Source organism: Euprymna scolopes, chromosome 11 (assembly GCF_053919585.1).
Source record: "Euprymna scolopes isolate OS-2025 chromosome 11, ASM5391958v1, whole genome shotgun sequence".
NCBI lineage: Eukaryota > Metazoa > Mollusca > Cephalopoda > Sepiida > Sepiolidae > Euprymna > Euprymna scolopes.
In genome coordinates, this window is record NC_136492.1 from 68,820,912 (window position 1) to 68,839,911 (window position 19,000).

The window sequence follows — 19,000 nt, forward strand, 5'->3', positions numbered from 1 at the left end:
TTATTAGCATGAGAAATATAGTCACAAGATAATTACTCTTTAATGAGAAAGAAAGATATACATATAAAGGTGTTCGTTGGGTTTAATAGAAAAGGTTAAGATAAGGGATTTAGCTTGTGACTCAGTCCACCCCATTTGCATCAGGGCTGGAATGAGTGACAATCTTTTTTGTGACTGTTCACTTTAAAAGCTGGCAGGATCAGAGGCTATAATATCCTTTCTCGGACATGACATTAGGTTCTTAAGTTCTTGCTAGACTCCCACTTTAAACCCCATTCCCTAAATCATTCCTGGTCTTTTTAACCACTCTATCCTCCATTTGAATGTGGGCTTTCATTATTTATTATTTTGGAAAGAAATTAGATTTGATTTGGAGTTGTACCTTTGAATATTTCAGGAGTCTGAGTAGTTAATTGATTCTACAGTCGTGACTGTGGCATTGCTAATGTGTGGACATCTTCAGCTATTATGGCTTTTGTTAATGCTTATAACCCTGCACACATTTACAGATGATTGTGTTCAATTTTAAATATTAATGATAAAAAAAAAATATATATATAATTAAAACGTTTCTGTTTTATATAGAACCAATGCCTGCTGCAGTTATGGATCTTGAAGCCCCAAGCAGCTGTGAAAAGCAGGTGACGGATTCTGTGATGGAAGAAGTTCAAAGTTCAGCTCCGAATTTGCTTTTTGAGGGTAAGTTTTTATAAAGATTTTTTCTTTTTTGCAAAAGGTTTTTGGCAGTGTACACTAGTGCATAAATACTAGCTGAACTGCCACTGCCCAGAAGTGTAAGGATTTATGACTGAAATGGGAAATACAAAAAACATTTTTAATTTTTGTGTATCAACAATTGATAGAAACTTGTAGGTGCAAGTCCATAACCCCTCTTATCCACATGAAAAATAAAAATAAAAATGTTTATGTACCTGCAACAGTCAAAATATATTATACATCAAAAAAATCATGTGAATTGATTTAGTTAAAAAAAAAAAAACCCATTTTACATGAGATAATTCCAAATAAAACTTTTGCAAGATTTTAGAAAGCCATTCTTAACATGTGAAGAGAGGGCATTGACAAAACTCAAATTCACTTAAAAATGATTTTCTTTAAAAATAAAACTACTCTATCAATTTATATGATTTTTGGTGTATGATTTCTTTCCATCATAGGTACATATATGCTAAATATTTTTTTGGAGGGGGATCATGGACTAACATCGAGCTATATCATGTAAGTAATTCTGCTAGCATAGAAAATGTAATTTAAAAATTTGTTTTAAATAACATAACTGATTTCATAATCTGACATTGTATCCATTGTGCCAATTAAGCATGACAACTCTGAAGCTTGTTTAAAAATTCAATTTTTCACTTGGATCTTAAATTATTCTTAGATGTATCCAAGCATTACTAAAAGAAGCTCTGTTCAATGGCCTGACAGATTTAAATTTGAAGTCATAATTTCTTGACTCATTTGTCATGCGTAAGTTTGAAATAGAATTACCATTGGTAGTATTTACTTTCCTCCTACCTCAGGAAGATGTAACAAGTTTAGAAGTGGGGAGCTTGAGAAGTCAGCACATGACAAAGTGCACTCTAGCCCATAAAATATGCCTGAGATGCCCTGACACAATTTCCTGGTAAGGTCACCTTAAGTGATACACAATAAATTATCCATTTGTCAAAATGTGAGAATACGAGGTCTGAGTGAGAAGAAATATAGAAATGTAGACACTAGAAATATACAGAACCATATCTCGGTTGGACAGGGAAAAGGTCACTTGACTTCAAAATGGCCTAAACCCTGTCAGACTTATCCTCATTTGAGACAAATTCTACGCAAAGTTTGTTAAACATGCAGGTTTAAATAGGCACATCTTCAGAATATCTTTTTTTTTTCTTTTTCAAATTTATCACTTCCCATTCGTGTTACCAGTTCAGGCTGTCTGAACACCTTCGCTTCCTGACCTAAAATGCACCAAACATTGATGTTATTGTTTGTTTTTTTCTTTCTCTTTGAAAAACTTAATCATCTACATATATAAAAGGCAAAAGTGGTGCGCACGTTTTTGTATGTCCTAAAAAGGCTTTTTTTTTTTTTTTTTTTTCCGGGGGGGGGGGGTTCTCGAGAGGGTTACTATTTTTTAGAACTTTTTATATACTCCCTAGATCATAATATCTATGATCTGCGAACGGATGTCGTATCTACATTTATTTTGAACAACTTGAAAAAAAATTCATGCTATTCTGTTCTTTCGCGTGTTTGTTGGTCTTTTTCGTATAAATAAAGCAAAACTCCTCGAAGGAAAGCTGTTGGCAGCCTTGAAAGCAGTTATCTTTGATCAATGTTGAGAAAACCCTTTATATTAGACAATTGCTATTTATTTGAGAGTTCCCCCTTCTTCGGGGAAGCTTGGTTTTCCCAACATCGTGGGGAAACAAATAAATGAAGCGGCGGAAAGCTAAACTGGCCTTCAGCCAAAACTCATTTCTGGACCGGCACAAACTCATTCACTTAGCAAATCAACTTTTTGATTGTCATTGCTAAATTTGAATGCTTTTCACTTCCTATGGTTTTGTAGCATAGCGGTAAAATGTCACATTTTCTTTTCTGCCTTCAGCTTTGTCACGGGTTCGAGCCTGCCTGCCTACTAATACTTTTCTTGTGCTCAACACACGCCTCCCAGCACCTGAGTAATGCCGGTATTATGTGAAGCCGAAAACAAAAATAATTAGAAGAATATCTATTTTTGTTACTTTTACATGGACCATATTATTTTTTAGATAGTTTTTAAGTTAAATTCAGTTTTTACATCATCTTTTGTTTATTAAATTGTTAGGTGAATGTACAGAATATTTAAAAAGCCCCTCCCCGTATTAAGAATGTTTTTCTAAATGTCATTTTAGTATAGTCTGTAAATTGCACAAGTACGCAATTCTAGTATGAATTTTAGAAGTTTTAAAACTAATTTTTTTTGTTCTTTTTTTTTTTTTATTAAATAGTTGACGAATAAATCAAAATGTAATCTAGTGGACTGTCACCTGGAACTTATTGCTAATCAATACCACTGGCATATAGGAACAATTCTAGATGCTTATGCAGTTTACAGATTGTGCTATGTTTTAGACAGGATTTTCAAGTTAAATTCAATTTTTAAAGTATCTCTTGTTTAATTGTTAGCTGAAAGTACAGAATAGTTAACACAGCTCCTCTTCCCACATTAAGAATGGGTTTCTAAATAATGTTAGTTCAGCACAGTCTTTATTCAGCATAAGTTTTTAAAAAAGATTTTATTTTTGTAAACTTGACATCTCTCAGATTTTGTTTAAAAATTAACCTAGTTAAGAATAATAGATAATCATTAATTAAACCTAATCATGAAAACCAAACACCCCCATCCACATACACCCACAACTGAACTAGTAATTAATTGAAACTTTTCTAAAACAGGACAAGCAGAATAATGAGTTAATAGTCAAGAAAATAGAATCCGTCATGTACAGATTCAGGCTTAAGACAATTGGTGCTGGCTTTTGTACTAATGGCCATGAGAAAAGTGGCATGATGAAACCACTTCTCTATCCTACCCCTCTACCTTGTACTTCAACAAGGAAGACTGGTCAGGTCTCAAATTTGATGAATGCAGATTTAATGAGTAGTGAAAAAAAGAAAAAAAAATCTTTTTCTGGCTTTCCCATTGCTCTCACATAGAAATGTATGTCATGTTGATCAGTCACAATCTATTTTTCATTATAATCTCTGATTGGTTGAACGATTAGAAATGTTATTTAGATGGAAGCAAATTTTATTGTAATAGATAAGACTAGTAATACCTCGTTAGAATATTCTCGATCCTTTGCGTGAATTGGGTTTGTTTATCACTCGTGACAAATCAACCCATTTCCAGTTAGTTGATGCCCAAACTGATTGTGCTTGGAAATAATATCCAGTAAAACAAAAAGAATATATATTAGTAAATTTTGCAAATATTTAAAGGAAATTAAGTGTGTGTGTGTGGAACCATCCCTTAATTGCCATTGCTCCTGGGTCCACTCTGACCCAGAGTGGTAGTATCTGTCAGGGTCCCAACTATGGGTTAAATAATAGAAACTGACTTGAAAAAAAATATTCTATCGTTATTCAGTAGCTTTGATTTTTATAATAACTTGCATAAGTTTTTCTAATGCTATGAAACCGAACGTGATGACCAACCAAATGTATGTAAGCAAAAATTCAAATTTAGAAATGTCTACAAAGATCTATAAAGACAGGTTTAAGGAACTCATAATGAAATCATATGAAAAAAGGTCCACACTGTTATACAAACCTATGAGGCCCTGTCGGTGGGGCATTAGAATATGCTGACTGCCCCTCCCCCCTACAGATGGGGTAAGACCATCCTCTCCCAATGAGGCTATATGTTGGCCGTGGGAGGTGACCCGTAATACTCAAGGACGGGATCGTGGTGGCTGAGCAGCTTATGATCTGATAACTAAAGAGATCATGTGCTTTGCAACACTTCACTGTGACCCTTACTGGGCTAAACAGATAGTCGGAGAGGCCAATTTGACCAATCAGCTGGTTATGTTAACCTTTTTTCAGATATACAAAATCGGGACCAGGACAATGACTATAGGGTCAATCTTGCTGAGGAAAAATGCATACCCTCTTCTGTCCCCACGTGAGTAATTACCTTGGGGATGAAAGTCCAGGGCGAGAATCTTAAATTATCAGTCATCAGCATGAGTATATTGGCTGTGTAGTCCTGATGTTGCAAGGTAGATGGGTTTACCCCTAGGTGCATCCCCTTATAGGGCTCCGAGTATAGCCAATGAAACACAAAAAATTTATATATGACACTTAACCACAAAACACAAGCCATTGCAGATAAAGTCATGAAATACAGTAAAGACCATGTCCAGAATCTGATATGTATACAGACACAGTGAAACAGAAAATAACCACTTACTATACATAGTTCTTGAGTCAGTGGATGACAAACCCATCACCAAACTCTCACTCTTCATAATAGAAAAATATCTTACAGTGAACGTAGCTCCAAAATCAATCAAAACAACTCGTGACAATACATTGATAGTAGAAGTAAAAAATAAGAAGTATGCAGAAATGCTAAGAACCAGCACACTACACAATATAAAAATAAAAGCATATCCCCATGAATCTCTCAACACATCTAAGGGAACGGTGAAAAGCCCAGAACTGGATAATTGTACAACAGATGAAATCAAACAAAACTAAAAAAACACCCAGTTTATAACAGAAGTAGTCACTATAAAGAAAAATGATCAAGAAAGAAAAACTAACACATACATCCTCACATTTAACTCTCCCAAATCTCCAACCAAAATTAAGATTGGGTACATAATAACTGAAGTAGAAATTTATACCCTCAATATGTTACAAATGTCAGAAGTTTGGGCACTACGAGAAATGGTGTAGCACAAGAAAAATATGTAAAAATTGTAGAATGGATGGATCTGACCACCAGGAAGCCACCTGCCAAAAACTGAAATGCATAAACTGCCAAGGAGAGCATTCAGCTGATTGAAGATTCTGTGAAGCATGGAAGAAAGAAAGAGATAATGAAAATTATGCGCACTCCAAACATCTTCCCAGAAGCCCGAAAAATTGTTGAGAATTCCTATCCAGCCCTTACCCAAGAGTTACTCAATCATTGCAAACTATTTCCAATTTTGAATGTCAAAAATGTGATCTTCTCATAAGAAAACTGGTAAATATGAATTCAAACAAACTCCTAACCTTTGTAAAAGAACTACATACCTTCAACCTCAACAGTCTAAACAATCCCCACTCCAAAACCCTACCTACACAACAAAAAAAGTACTCAAGAGCAACAATTAACACCATCACAAGACTCACAGCAGGAAAAATCAACACAAAATACCTAAATTCCTTCAAAATCAAGACCAACAAAGTCTCCAAAAAAAAACAATCTTGCTGTACAAAAACCACACAAACCTGCAAAAACAGATCCCAATATAAACAGTCCTCACCCAAATCTAAACGTCATGACAAGCCATGTCAACAATCTCAATCCAGACACAAACAAGATACATAAACTACAAACATAGCGCTTGAATTAAGCAACAGGTATAGCACACTTGAAAAATCGGAATTGGAAGAAATTCCTCTAAACACCACAAGCAAATCTTATGGTACAGAAGAGATGTTTCAAAAACACAAGACCTGACACTAAACTATCGTTCACATGGTAATGGAAAAAAACAAGACATAATACAATGCAACTGTAGGTGTATAAAACCTAACTATGGAGAAATAAAAATGCACAATAACAAACTACAACACGACATATGCTTGCAAGAAACATAAAACAAAAACTGACAGAAATTGGTTTTACAGCAATAACAGTAAGCAGACTATTACTGACCTAAGCTTCTTTTGACAAATCAATAACTTTCAGATTGAACAAGCTATACACACATAAAAACCATATTTGGCATAAAATGACCCACTGTGGTTGATTTGCCATAAAACCAAACCATATCGAGCACTGTCAAAATATTTACCTAAAATTTTATGTAGATACATAAAATAATAATATACAGTTATGTTAATAAAGAATATACCTTTAACAAACCAAAACTTATCAAGATAAAAAACTCAACACTATTAAGAGGAGCAAACAAATATATTAAATGAAAGATGAATAAAAATTATACATAACTTTACTATATCATCAGAAAAATAAGGAAAAGTAAAAGGGGGAAATCGGGTGAAAATGTTCTTTTTTGTCTTAATCTTCCCCTTTTCCTTATTGTTCTTATGATATAATAAAGTTGTAACTTTCATTCTTCATCTTTCATTTAATCCAAAATAATATATATATTTAGAAGTCTATCACAAGTGACAGTTTGCAAATCTCTCTCTCTCTCTCTCTATATATATATATATATCTATATATATATATATATATATATATATATATATATATATATATATAAAGCTGAATGTGTGTGTGTTTGGTCAGGAATAGGTTCCTATATGGTTGAGTATTTTAAAAAAAACTGATTACATATAATGATAGATGTATTGAGACACAGGAATGAGTGTTTGATCTGGCAGAACGGTGGTTCATTAAAATTGTAGAGTCTGCGTTCGCGCCTGGTCCACAAAGTATGGAAATAAAAAATTAAAAAAAAAACGTTTACAAGTATTTTTGATATAGATGTACATAATAATAGTTTGATAAGTATGTTTCAACTTTGCAGAAATTTTTTCTTCGTCTGAGAAATAGTGGTCTTTTAGTCATTTGCAGAGTGAGTCTCTTCAGGCCAGGGAAAATATTTATAGTTAAATATTTGCTTTATTTCTTTAATCTGTAGAGAGCAAATTTATGTGTGCCGAGATAGGCAGCAAGATGTTTGTTCACAAAGAATTATTGCATGTTGATACTGGGGAGGGGGGTTGCAGAGTAGAAAATCTTCCGTTGTCTCAGGAACTCTAAAGTTAAGGGGGTGAAATTTAGCAGGTGGTCGAGTAGGTCAGACCTTCATTTGGGAGTACTAGTGCGGTAAGTTCATCTGAGCGCAACGTGTGTAAATATCTATAAAACCAGCACAAAAATGCAAATCTGTGGCAATGTGACGGTGAGTGGAGCATGGCAGATAGTACGACATCTAGTGGTTGGTGCACCAGCCCAGATTTGACAACAGTATTCCATGCAAGAACGAATGATAGCTTTGTAAAGATATAGGATACTGGTAGATGTGAGGAATTTTTTGGCTTGGTAGACAGAACCCATCTTCTTTGCTGTAGTCTTGGCAACATTTTATTTATTCTTCCATTTCATGTTGCCTGAAAATGCCAAGCTGACGAGTTTAAACATTGGGCTCTCTGGAATGAAGCTATAGATCATGACAATTACTGATTGAAAGAATTCTTGGTACTCTTGCATAATTTGACCCGGATTCTTGGGAATTCCCATCAAGCATGAATCAGGTGAGGCCGGTAATCATCGGTTTCGGCAGTGTTTGATTATTTGCATTTGTATTTTTTTTCCCAGGTTGTTTTTAAATTAGTCTGCATCTGTTACAACACTCGACTTAAACTGATGATTGCCAGTCTTGTCCAATCCATGTTTGACGGGAATTCCCGAAAATCCGGGTCAAATTATGCAAGAGTACCGAATTCTTATTGCTGTTAAAGGGATTTTGTATTAGTAGCATTAAATGTGACCATCCATTTTTGGCACCATTGTATTGAAGACCAGTGGTCATTTTCAAAGAATTCAGTCACTACCTTGGATGTGTAGACATTAGATTTGTCCTTACTTGATTAACGATTAAAATATTTATGCAAAGATTGTGAGAAGGCTTATCGCATGTTAATTTTGACAGGAATTTTAAAAACTTGTACTACAGAAGACAATTTCCAATCGGAACAAAATTCTGCAAAGCATTTATACATAATTGATGGTAAACATTAAACAAATATTATCTTGTTAGACCTCATTTATGTCTTTCCAAAATTTGTTTTATGAAAAGATATTTTAATTAAATGATTTTTTTTGAATTTTCAAAATTGTTTTTTTTTCTCTTAAATGGCTTATATAAATAAGCCATTCAAGGTTGTTTTCTTTTTGTTTATAAGTTCTGAATAATTAAAATCATTTTATGAAGAAAAACATTTCTCAAATTCTATGACCTACATTTTCATCCATTATCTCTGTCTCTCTCTATCACTCTATTTCCTTCTCTCTCTCTATCACTCTATTTCCTTCTCTCTCTCTGTCACTATTTCCTTCTCGCTCCGTCATCCTCTGCATTTTTCTGTTCTAAGCGATACAGAGAAAGAGAGATGCAGACTTTCCGTCTATCTCTCTCTCTCGTTATCACCGCATCCATCTCTCTCTGTATATTTCTATGCATATCTTTCTGCATGTCTGTCTACATTCCTTTCAGATTATTTTTTTTTTCTCTAACTATCAAGTTCCAATCCCTGTGCAATGTAATTTTGATACCACTCCCTATTTCCATCTAAATCTATTGCCAATAAACAAATGCCAACAATGCTGCAGGTTTTTTGTACTTTGTATTAAATGTGGATCACTAGGTCAATCAGTGCATGGGTGGGAATCCATTTTTATAGGCCCATTAACATTGACCAAACAAATAATGCAAGAGAATTAGTAGCTTTAACTATTCAATACATACTGAGAAAATGCATGCTATTTAAAGCTTAAGAGACAGACTGACCAACTGACAGAGCTTCTTGATATGTGTGGACACATGTACAAATGTTATTTCATACTTAAGCATAACTGGTGAACAGGGCCTTTTCTAGATTGGTATGGTTACATCCTAGATAACATGCACTTGATGATGACAATGCTATTTGAAATTGAAGGATGATCGACGAAGCTTCTCTTTGAGGTACAAAAATGAGTCCTATCATAGTATAATGTCGGTTTTATCTGAATAAACAGTTTTTATAAACTGACTTCTGCCAGGCCTTTATTTATCCCTCATTCTCTCAGGTACATCCTTGTCATTTCCTCATGTTTTTCTTGGCCTTCTCTTGCTAATTGGCCCTTCTACCTGAACTGTTTTATATTTAGTAACCAAAGAATTCTCATCTGTTCTTTCAATGTGACCAAACCAAGGAAGTCTCCTCTTCTGCACATATCTCCCTATACTGTCTAAATTTAAGACTCAAGCTATACAACCATTGTAATATTCTCAAGTTTTTTCTTTTTGCAACACATATCCACAACCCTCCATTGACTAGAGTTCACGTCCATACATCACTATACTACCAACACATACTTGATAGATTTTTTTGTTAGTGATGGCAGAAGTTCTCTGAACTTACCCAATCCACTCTTAACTTTGTCAATCACACCAGCACCAATTTCTCTATGTGCTCCAATGATATCACCAAGGTAACAAAACTTTTTGGTAGTCTCGATAGTCTTGCCATCCAAATATATTTTCTCCACATGCAAGTTCTTATTCGTTTCCATTGTTTTAACATTTCTTGCTCACAAACTTATCATTGCTCAAGTTGTAATTCCATAGCACTTCTTGTGTATCTAATGCAACTACTACATGAAAATGAAATTGCTCCAAACTCCCTTTCCACAAACAGAACAAGGAAATTTTCCATTTTTAGGGATATTTCCAGGACAAGAATTCATCTAGTCTGATGGAGTATCAAGCATTGAGTTGCTACTTGAGATGATATCACTTGAAGGTGCACCATTCCTTGTAAAAACTCGTGTGGGTTAGTCATATCGAAAAGATCTTATTTGGACTGCGAATATTATGTGATTTTGGATATTTGGTTAGGATTTACTTCTAGGGAAAGTATCCTCATGCCGGACAAACCCCTGTACAAAGAGACCTTAGATTGTCCTGAGGAACCTCCTGTACAGAAAGACCTTAGACACTCGAAGATAGTGTTTAGCAGGCATTCAAGTTTCCAATGTGTTTTAAAATATATTTTATTTATAAAAACAGTATTCATGAAAAAATTCATCATTGGGGGATGGGGCAACGTTTGTGATATTTATAAAGAAAAAATTTTTTTCCCAAAGTGATGCGTTTTTTTTCCATATATAAGTATGTAAATTAAAAAAAATTTTTTTTTTTTTTACTATACTGCTTTAATTTCTGATAATTTTCAGTTTCTTTGTTTGCAGTTTAAAAAAAAGAATTAGAATGTGTTAATAGAATGTTTTTTTCTTTTATGACTTGAAAAATTGTGATATTGCCAAGATCATGAATAAAATGGGTGAAAGAGAAAGTAAAGCATATTCGTTCATTGTGAATAAATATAAACTTTGTGCACACTGCGTTTAAATGCAGTTGGCATGAAAATAAATCTGATTTACTGTCTGACCTTGTTATTCTTTGTACTTGTCAAAATTTTCAATGTTTGGTTCTCCCCTTACCTCTGCCTACCTTCTCATGTCTATACCTTAAAATTTATTTACATATCATTAACAAAAAATGAATTCAAAATCTTTCAGTAAATAAAAAATTTCTGAGTGGATATGCAATTTAAACAAACTCCTATACTAATATGATGGTATTATTCATTTTGTATTAGGAAGTTTTACAATAATATTGTTAGGCCTGTCTTTGTGCTGGATATCCATCAGTAGCAATGATGTGTTATTTTATTTATAGAAATTACAAAAAAAAAAAAAAAAAAATGGAGTTCAAAGTTGGGAGTTGGCGTATACAATGGTTTTTATCCATTCCTGGCCACTTAGTTATTCAATAAAATTTATTAGTTGTTTTTTTTTTTTTTTTTTTTTTTTTTAACATCTTTTTATATATATATATATATGAAGTAGGTTACCTTAAAATCTTGATAGATATGTGATCGTGATTTCAACATTTAAAATTGCTGTTTTTACTTTTGCTTTTCCTTTAATATTGCCCCCCCCCCCATTTTTTAACACCTTGGTACAATTTAGAGGAAATAATGATTCTTTTGAATGTCTCATCTGAAATGTCATAATATCTTCTTGATACTCTAATCACAAAATTGATCAATATTATTCTTTTTAAAACTATTTATGGACTCTATTCTGTGCCCTTTTATGAAGTGCTGCATTGCTCAACATGTGAAACAAGATTTAGATTATAGAGTGAAGTAAATTCAGTCTTCTTTCTTATCCTTTTAGTTGTATGTGACTTTGAAGAATCACTAATTTGAGTCTTTTGATGCAAACGCTTCGGTGTAAGAACTGTCATGATCATGGAAAACTTGACTGGCAAGCATCTGAAGTGACATGACTGCTTGCAACATAATTTGTATCAACCATTTGAATTGAATCGCACTCCTGAGAAATTACCTGGTGTTGCCCATCCCAAATCCAGAACACTTGTAGCATCTTAAATACCAAAACCGGATGATGAATTTAAAAAAGCTTGTAAAGGTTTTGATTCGATACCGGAGGATTGAAAGCTTGCAGTTTGTTGGCAGAAAGTTCTGGACGATGATCTCAACCCTCACAGACCAGATTTCACTCGATACACCATCACCGTGCATACACATGCCTGATTGACTCTTTTCCTTGGTAATGATATTTTTAAAACAATAAAATAAATCAGGTCAGTGACATATGCAGCTAATCTAGAATCATAACTATCAGCATGCTCCTTTTCTTAATATTCTCGTGGATGGCTTTGCTTTTGAGAAATCAACTCTGAAATTTTGTGCTCTTTCTGCTTTGTAAAGTAAGTTTGCTCTATTAACTTTCTCACACCTGAGGCTATTCGGCAAACCAAGTAACTCTCTCTGGCAAATACTCGATCATATCTCTACAAATCTACTATTGGACCATGTATGGAGTACTGTTGCCATATTTGGGTTGGAGAGTCTGTTCCCATTTGAGAATTCTTGCTAAGGTGCAGAAACGTCTGTGTAATATGATTGGGTCTACCTTTCTTCTCCTCTGCAACTTCTCTCTCACAGATGGGATGTTGCGATTCTCCCCCCTTTTTTTTTTCTCTATAAATACTATTATGACATGTTCTTCCAAATTGTCTGATCTATTCCCTGCTTCTTTTGTTCCAGGTCGTTTGGCTCCTTGATCTAGTAGTCTCCATCAATTTGTGGTTTTGATACCTCATTGTGATATAGCTTTCTATTCTAGCAGTTTCTTTCCAATAACTACAAGCTTCTATTTATTTGCGGACTGTTATCCTCATCTTCATAGTTGTTCACGTTTCGGCCAACTTCAAGTGATAAACCATGATGAAAGTCTCTTAACTATATCCCTAGTAATTACTGCCTTCCATTGTTGTTGTTGTCTCACTACGTTTTGGCCCAACTAATCCTCTGGCCTGCTTTCGGTAGGATTGAAAATGCTACCTTCAGATAATGCTCACCTGGAACCACAGAGATTCAATGCCTTTATCCACTGTGCGAAAGAAGCAATCAAGTAAATTCCTGTTTTTTTGTTCTTTTCTGGTCTTCTATTGTCGGGTCTGTACCGAATTGTATTATATATTTTATTTATTTTTTTATTGTAATCTTTGAGATGAATACTTTGTGTATTTATTTATTTGTGGACTGTTATCCTCATCTTCATAGTTGTTGTTTCACAACGTTTCGGCCAACTCCTCTTCTGGCAGTCTTCAACTGATTAATATATATATATATATATATATAAAACTGCATGATTTTGTAACTCTATAATTGCTGACTGTTTTCCTCTTACTTATAGCATTGGTCTCTTCAAGCCTAACATCAATAAACATCTATCTTTGCGATAATCATCCTTCATACTTCATGCCTTGTATGGAGCGATTTATATTAATTTTTTTTTTTTTTTTTTTTTAAATTAAGATGCATCCATTTAATCTGGCTGCTGAGAGAAAAAATGATTTCTAACCTTAGTTTGTGAGAAGGACAGACTGACTAAATGATGGATGGACACACCTTATAGAAATATATAGATTCATCTAATGAACTTCTTTTTCATTCTCTGGACTCCTGTGATTGCACTTAATATGCTATGAAATATTGTTAAAACCGTGACAAACGGATGATGCAAACCTCTTTCGAGAAATGCCTGAATGCATCTGAAAATGAAATGTTATTCTTGTTTTAATTGATTCTTAGCATTTGTTCAGTATGCAACCGACAATTACATCAACAAGAATGACTGATTATCCAGTGTAATTTTCAATTAGAAATTCATTGCTCATAATTTTGTCACATTTATCTGCTGACTACAGGTATTAGTTAAAAATTTCAAACCTTGCTAATCTCGATATAAATAAAATTGTGTAACCACTTCTTGTGTGTGTGTGTTTTTTTTTTTTTTTTTTTTTTTTTTTTTGTGTGTGTCAGCATAACTTTGGTGATTAACTAAATAATTATTTTTTAAAATTTATTATCAGTTGAATATATATTGAAATAAAAAAAAAAATCAATTATGCAGAATAAAAAAGCTATTTAAAATAATTTAATTATAAAATGAAATCCACTAAAATGCAAATCTTTTTTTTTTTGTTAACCAGTCAGGCAATTTAATTTTTTTGTTAATAGTTAGATAAAAACAAAAGAATAGTGAATCGTGATCTTTTGACATTTAAAAGGAATTTGGAAGCATTTAAACTGTCGAATAGAAATTTGTTTTTAAAATCCTAAGCAAATTCTCATGTGTGAAAGTTTTAGAAGGTATTATTTTTTGGCAATAACTTTATAGAAAAAAATATTAAATTAACGTTACCTTGATAAAATTGGTTATGATTTTATGCCAATTTGATTTAATTAACAATTTAATGCCACAATCAAATATAACTTTTTAAATCTTATTTAAAAAAACAAAGGGGGAGGGGAAAAAGTCAAGTTTCAAGAAAACAACATATGTACAGCTACTCTAATATTTGAAAACCTTGTTAGCAATGTGGCTTACTGAAAATTAAAATCGTGTTTACTTTTTATGTCTGGTTTTAAATTAAAGTTTTTTAAATTAAAAGAAATTTTTTTTTTTTTAAAGTTATTTTTCATTAAAATTTTTTTATAATTAAAATATTTAAAACTATTAAATTATAAAACATTTCTTTGCTGTTAAGACACTATTTATAAAGGCCAAGAACCACTGTAGAATAGCTTATGAGATGGAATGATTGTCAGTTGAAATTGATAAATGTAATGAACTAAGTTTGATTACTTGTGGGACAGTTTATGACGATTACAGTTCTGGATTTTTTTAGATGAGGGATGTTTGTATTTGAATTAATCTTACTAATGTTCTCGTTTTGAGTGTTATTTGCACAATGTTTCGATAATGTAATCTGATCTTCTTCAGGTGCATAAAGGGAGTTAACTCTACACTTCCGAGGTTTCATATTCATATTCTAGTTGAAAGTAAATTTCCAAAAAATATAAAGACAATAAAAATATCAAACAAAACACTAGTGAATATTATTTCTAAATTATTTCTAACAAAAAAGGAGGGGGTGGCTAAAGTTCAATTAGATCCATTAACCACTTATGTTCTTTAAATAAATCTAAATTTATAAAACAAGAAGGTGGCCAATGAAACAATTGTTAAATTAAGTGTTGTCTTGTGTCTATTTTTAAATTTTTTGACAAAATGTTTTTAATTTTCATATAAATATATATTTTTTTGATATCTTGTTATCTCTCAGCTGATATAAGAGGGAAGGGATTTATCGATTTAAAGGTGTAGAATTTAAGTTAATACGCATTAAAAAAAACACAGTTAAGGGGAAACAACCTTGAAAGTGTACTTTATCCCCTTTTCTTTTACCAAACATGGCGACTTACACATAGTCCTACCTAACTAATATTCCTGGTGAACCAAGTGCAAAAGATCCAGACAATTGCACTTCAGGGCACAATGAGGATACTAAAAACAGCTCTCGGTTGGTTCAATAAAAAGCTGGGCAATGTTGGCAGCTGGTTTGTCTGCCCCATACCCAGCGTAACAATCTTCAAAGAAAGAAAATTTAAAATAAAAAAAATAAAATAAAAAAAGTCGGAGATTACTATGACTGAAACGTGCAAATGATACTCAAGATGAGAACATTAGTCTGGTTAATCCAAATAATACAAAGTTTGACAAGTATTTGAGGATGATTCTGTTGAAGCAAACCTACAAGAACGTTTCATAGATGGGAAGATGTTCCAAAGTAGCTCTGTCTATGGAAAATCTGCCTGATACTAGACACATAAAGAATGAAGAAAATGTCTTTTTCTGTTGTGGTAGTAGGAAGAGTTCATTGCTGAGTTTTGTATTGAAGGGATCATATGCTCACTCACTCCTAACTAGTGTATTCATCATCATCAAATGATGTCTTGCCTGGTACAGCTCTCTGTCCATCTCTCTCCCTCGAGGCATTCATGAATTCATTGGTGTTCATCATTTTTGATGTTGCCCAGGTGTTCGGACTGACAACGTATGTTTCTCGTTGTCGTAGAGTAGTTGGATGACAATCAGGTGTCACCCGTCTATCATGGTAATCCCTACCAAGCGAGGTGCTTTGATGCAGAACTCTTCATAATGTTTCTTGAATAAAGAGTTTGATGTATTGCCATAGTTTTCTTTTCAGTTGTACAGACAATAGGTTGCAGTTTCTTTCTGTCCAAGCAGTGTTGATACTGCGCGATTCTCTTGATCATTGTACCTAGAGGTGTTTTCTGCTGAGCACGACGAAATACAAAACCATGAACGGAATTATTTCTGTTTGCTTCCATGTTACATCAGTCACCTGCTTTCCATGACCTCACGTTACCCTGATCGGAAGGGCTAAGTGGGTTCTCGACCTTGCTCAAGGGTATCTCACTGGCTAGCAAAAGGAAGGAGGTGCATTACTTTTCTTTTGGCAGTAGTGCTGTCCCACTACTGAAAACTAGTATATTAACAAGCTTAAAAAGCCATGCTCCATGCAGACATTTAGACATCTTCCTTCAGATGGGGGTCTTGGATATGACCTTAAACTATATCCAGTGGTGAGGCCCTAGCTTGCGGGCTTTGGGGAGTGTGGAGCCACCCTTTAATTGCCATTGCTCCCAGGTCCACTCTGACCCGGAGTGGTAGTACCTGTTAGGGTCCCAACTATGGGTTAAATAGAAACTGACTTGAAAACAACAAATATATTCTATTAAAAAGTTTTTCTTCAAAATCTTTGGATTTGGCATTAAATAACCTGAAAAGGGTTGATATGCCATAAAACAAAAACAACCAACAACCAATCCTTCAGATGGGTATTTTGGATTTTGTATAATAATATTCTGTATTTAACTTTAAATCTTGAAGTGAAAATTAACTGTAAAAAAAAGAAAAAAAAAAGAAAAAAAGAAATCATAATCTGAAGTGAGTTTAGAAAATTTGACTTTTTAACTCCCAACTTCAGCCTCCCCACCCCCTCCTCCAAATCCCCGAGTCTTGACTGCGTTTTCCTGCATCACAGTTGGAGGGGCAGGGGACTCGTACTTTTGAATCCTTTACAAAAATATTTTTCAAATTATGTCTCAAACTCTTCACTTCAGTTTACGATATAGGTTGAGCTAAAGTTAAAACATGTTATTGTAAACCTTGCATGTTTTATGATGACCATTTTAAGATCATATAAACAACAGTTGGACTGACCAATGTGAAAGATTTCAAAAAACCATTCCCCAGATTGTTGGCAATGTTTTTTTTTAAAGCTATTTGATATTTTGAAGTGAGATTGTTTTTCGATACAAATTTCTAACATTTATAATTTTTTTTTGTCCAGGGTCATTGGATGCAGGTGCCAGTTCTGAAATCTTCAGTGATATGCCTGATTTAAAGCAGGAAGGCCCTTCTATCAAATCAGGTAAACAATGTAGAAATTGATCTGTAAAACTTTTCTTTTTCTTCAAGACAATCTCGTCAGATTGTATTGGTTGCAGACACTTGGTATAACATTTGTTTACATATGACTTAGCTGATTAGCTTAAGTTTACCTGGTAAGATTAAAGTACGTTTTTTTTTCCCCTTAGTTTTAATTATGTGAAATGTACGATTTAATTTTGGTCCATAAATCTTGTGTAAAATAATTTAAAATTTTGTTATTCCATCTCGATTATTTTTGCTTTGTTTTATTTAGCCAAGTTGATATTTGATACTTTTATTAGTACTAGTGCATCCTTTAAATTAGACGTAACTCGTGTTCGCTCTACTTTCCCTGAAACATGACGTCAGCAGTTCGGGTTTAGCTGCTGTCTGACATAACATGGCAATCAGTCAAGCACAACGCTGCACGCTTAGTTTCAACTCAAGCTACTCCTGAGCAGCAGATGAGAAACTGGATAAATATTAGAAGAGGAAAAATATCCCCCCCACCCCGAAAAAAAAAAACAAGAAGCCATTTCAGGAAGAGAAGAGCAAAACATGAATTTGACCGACTTGGGCCAACAACTACAGACATTGGATGCTGTAATTGACTTCTGTCAACTGCGGAAATTACTGGCAAAAACAATACAATGTGCAACATGTGCCCACAAGTGCAGCTTAGCAAAAAGAGGGAGCATTACCAATGATAATAGTTGGAGATGTTTTCCGTGCATTGGAAAAAAAGTTTCCACCTACTCCCAGTCAATGGGCAAAAAAACCCTGATCCATCCACTTCTGTTTTAAGTTTTTACGAAAAGATACTTGAAAAAAATATGTGAAAAAAAAAAAAGACCCTAGCCCAAATATCTCTAAAAAGCAAGTTGGACTTTAAAAAAAAGTCCTTTTCTAATTTTCCTTAAAAAAAAAAAAAAAAAAATGAAAAATAATTTTTAAACAAACTTGTTTAAAAAGAAAAAAGTTTCTTTGGAATTTTTCTTGGAAACATTTGCTTAAAATTATTTATTTGAAAAAACGAAAAGCACCCAAAAAATTCATTGAAAAATCAATTTGCAATAAAGAAATTACTTTTTTTTTTACTGTTTGCTTTTTCTTCACACAGTTAATAAAAATTATGATAGGTTTTTCTGTTTTTTGATGTTTCTACATTTACCATTTTATTTTATTTTAAATAGTGTTATTTCATAGGCGACACTCAGCATAATCTAGCTGTTGACGTCATACTCTGGGGAAAGCCGAGTAAACGTTGAGTTAACATTTGGTTTAAAGGATGCACTAGTACCCTTTTATCAAATAATGCAATACTGCTTTAACATTATAATTAAAAAAGTAAATATGAAATTTTATTGCGTGTTTATTGTCTGTGTGAAATTTTTGTTTTTCTTTCTTTAAAATATGCGACAGTGTAAAATATTTATTTTTACATGGCTTATTTATCAAAAAACAATTTGATTATGAAATTATTTTGTCCTTTAGTTCTCATAGTCCATCAATGATGTTTCTGACAAAGCAGGAACGATTGCTGTTTTCTGGGTCAGAATCTACCCATCTATCACTTTTCATTATCTAGTTTTTGACTTTGAAGTAGGGTGTTTCTTTTTTTTTTTTTTTTTTAACTCT

At 33.3% G+C, this 19,000-nt stretch overlaps 1 protein-coding gene across 2 annotated transcripts in view; it reads left to right on the forward strand.

Moving 5' to 3' along the window:
* Window positions 1-19,000, forward strand: part of LOC145287897 (uncharacterized) — a 129,060-nt gene that overhangs the window by 67,944 nt on the left and 42,116 nt on the right. For both annotated transcript variants that reach the window (XM_080135837.1, XM_080135838.1), the window contains 2 exons: window positions 586-699; window positions 17,283-17,363. In XM_080135837.1, coding sequence (XP_079991963.1) covers window positions 591-699; window positions 17,283-17,363 — 190 coding nt within the window. In that variant the 5' untranslated portion in view covers window positions 586-590. The remainder of the gene's footprint in view (window positions 1-585; window positions 700-17,282; window positions 17,364-19,000) is intronic.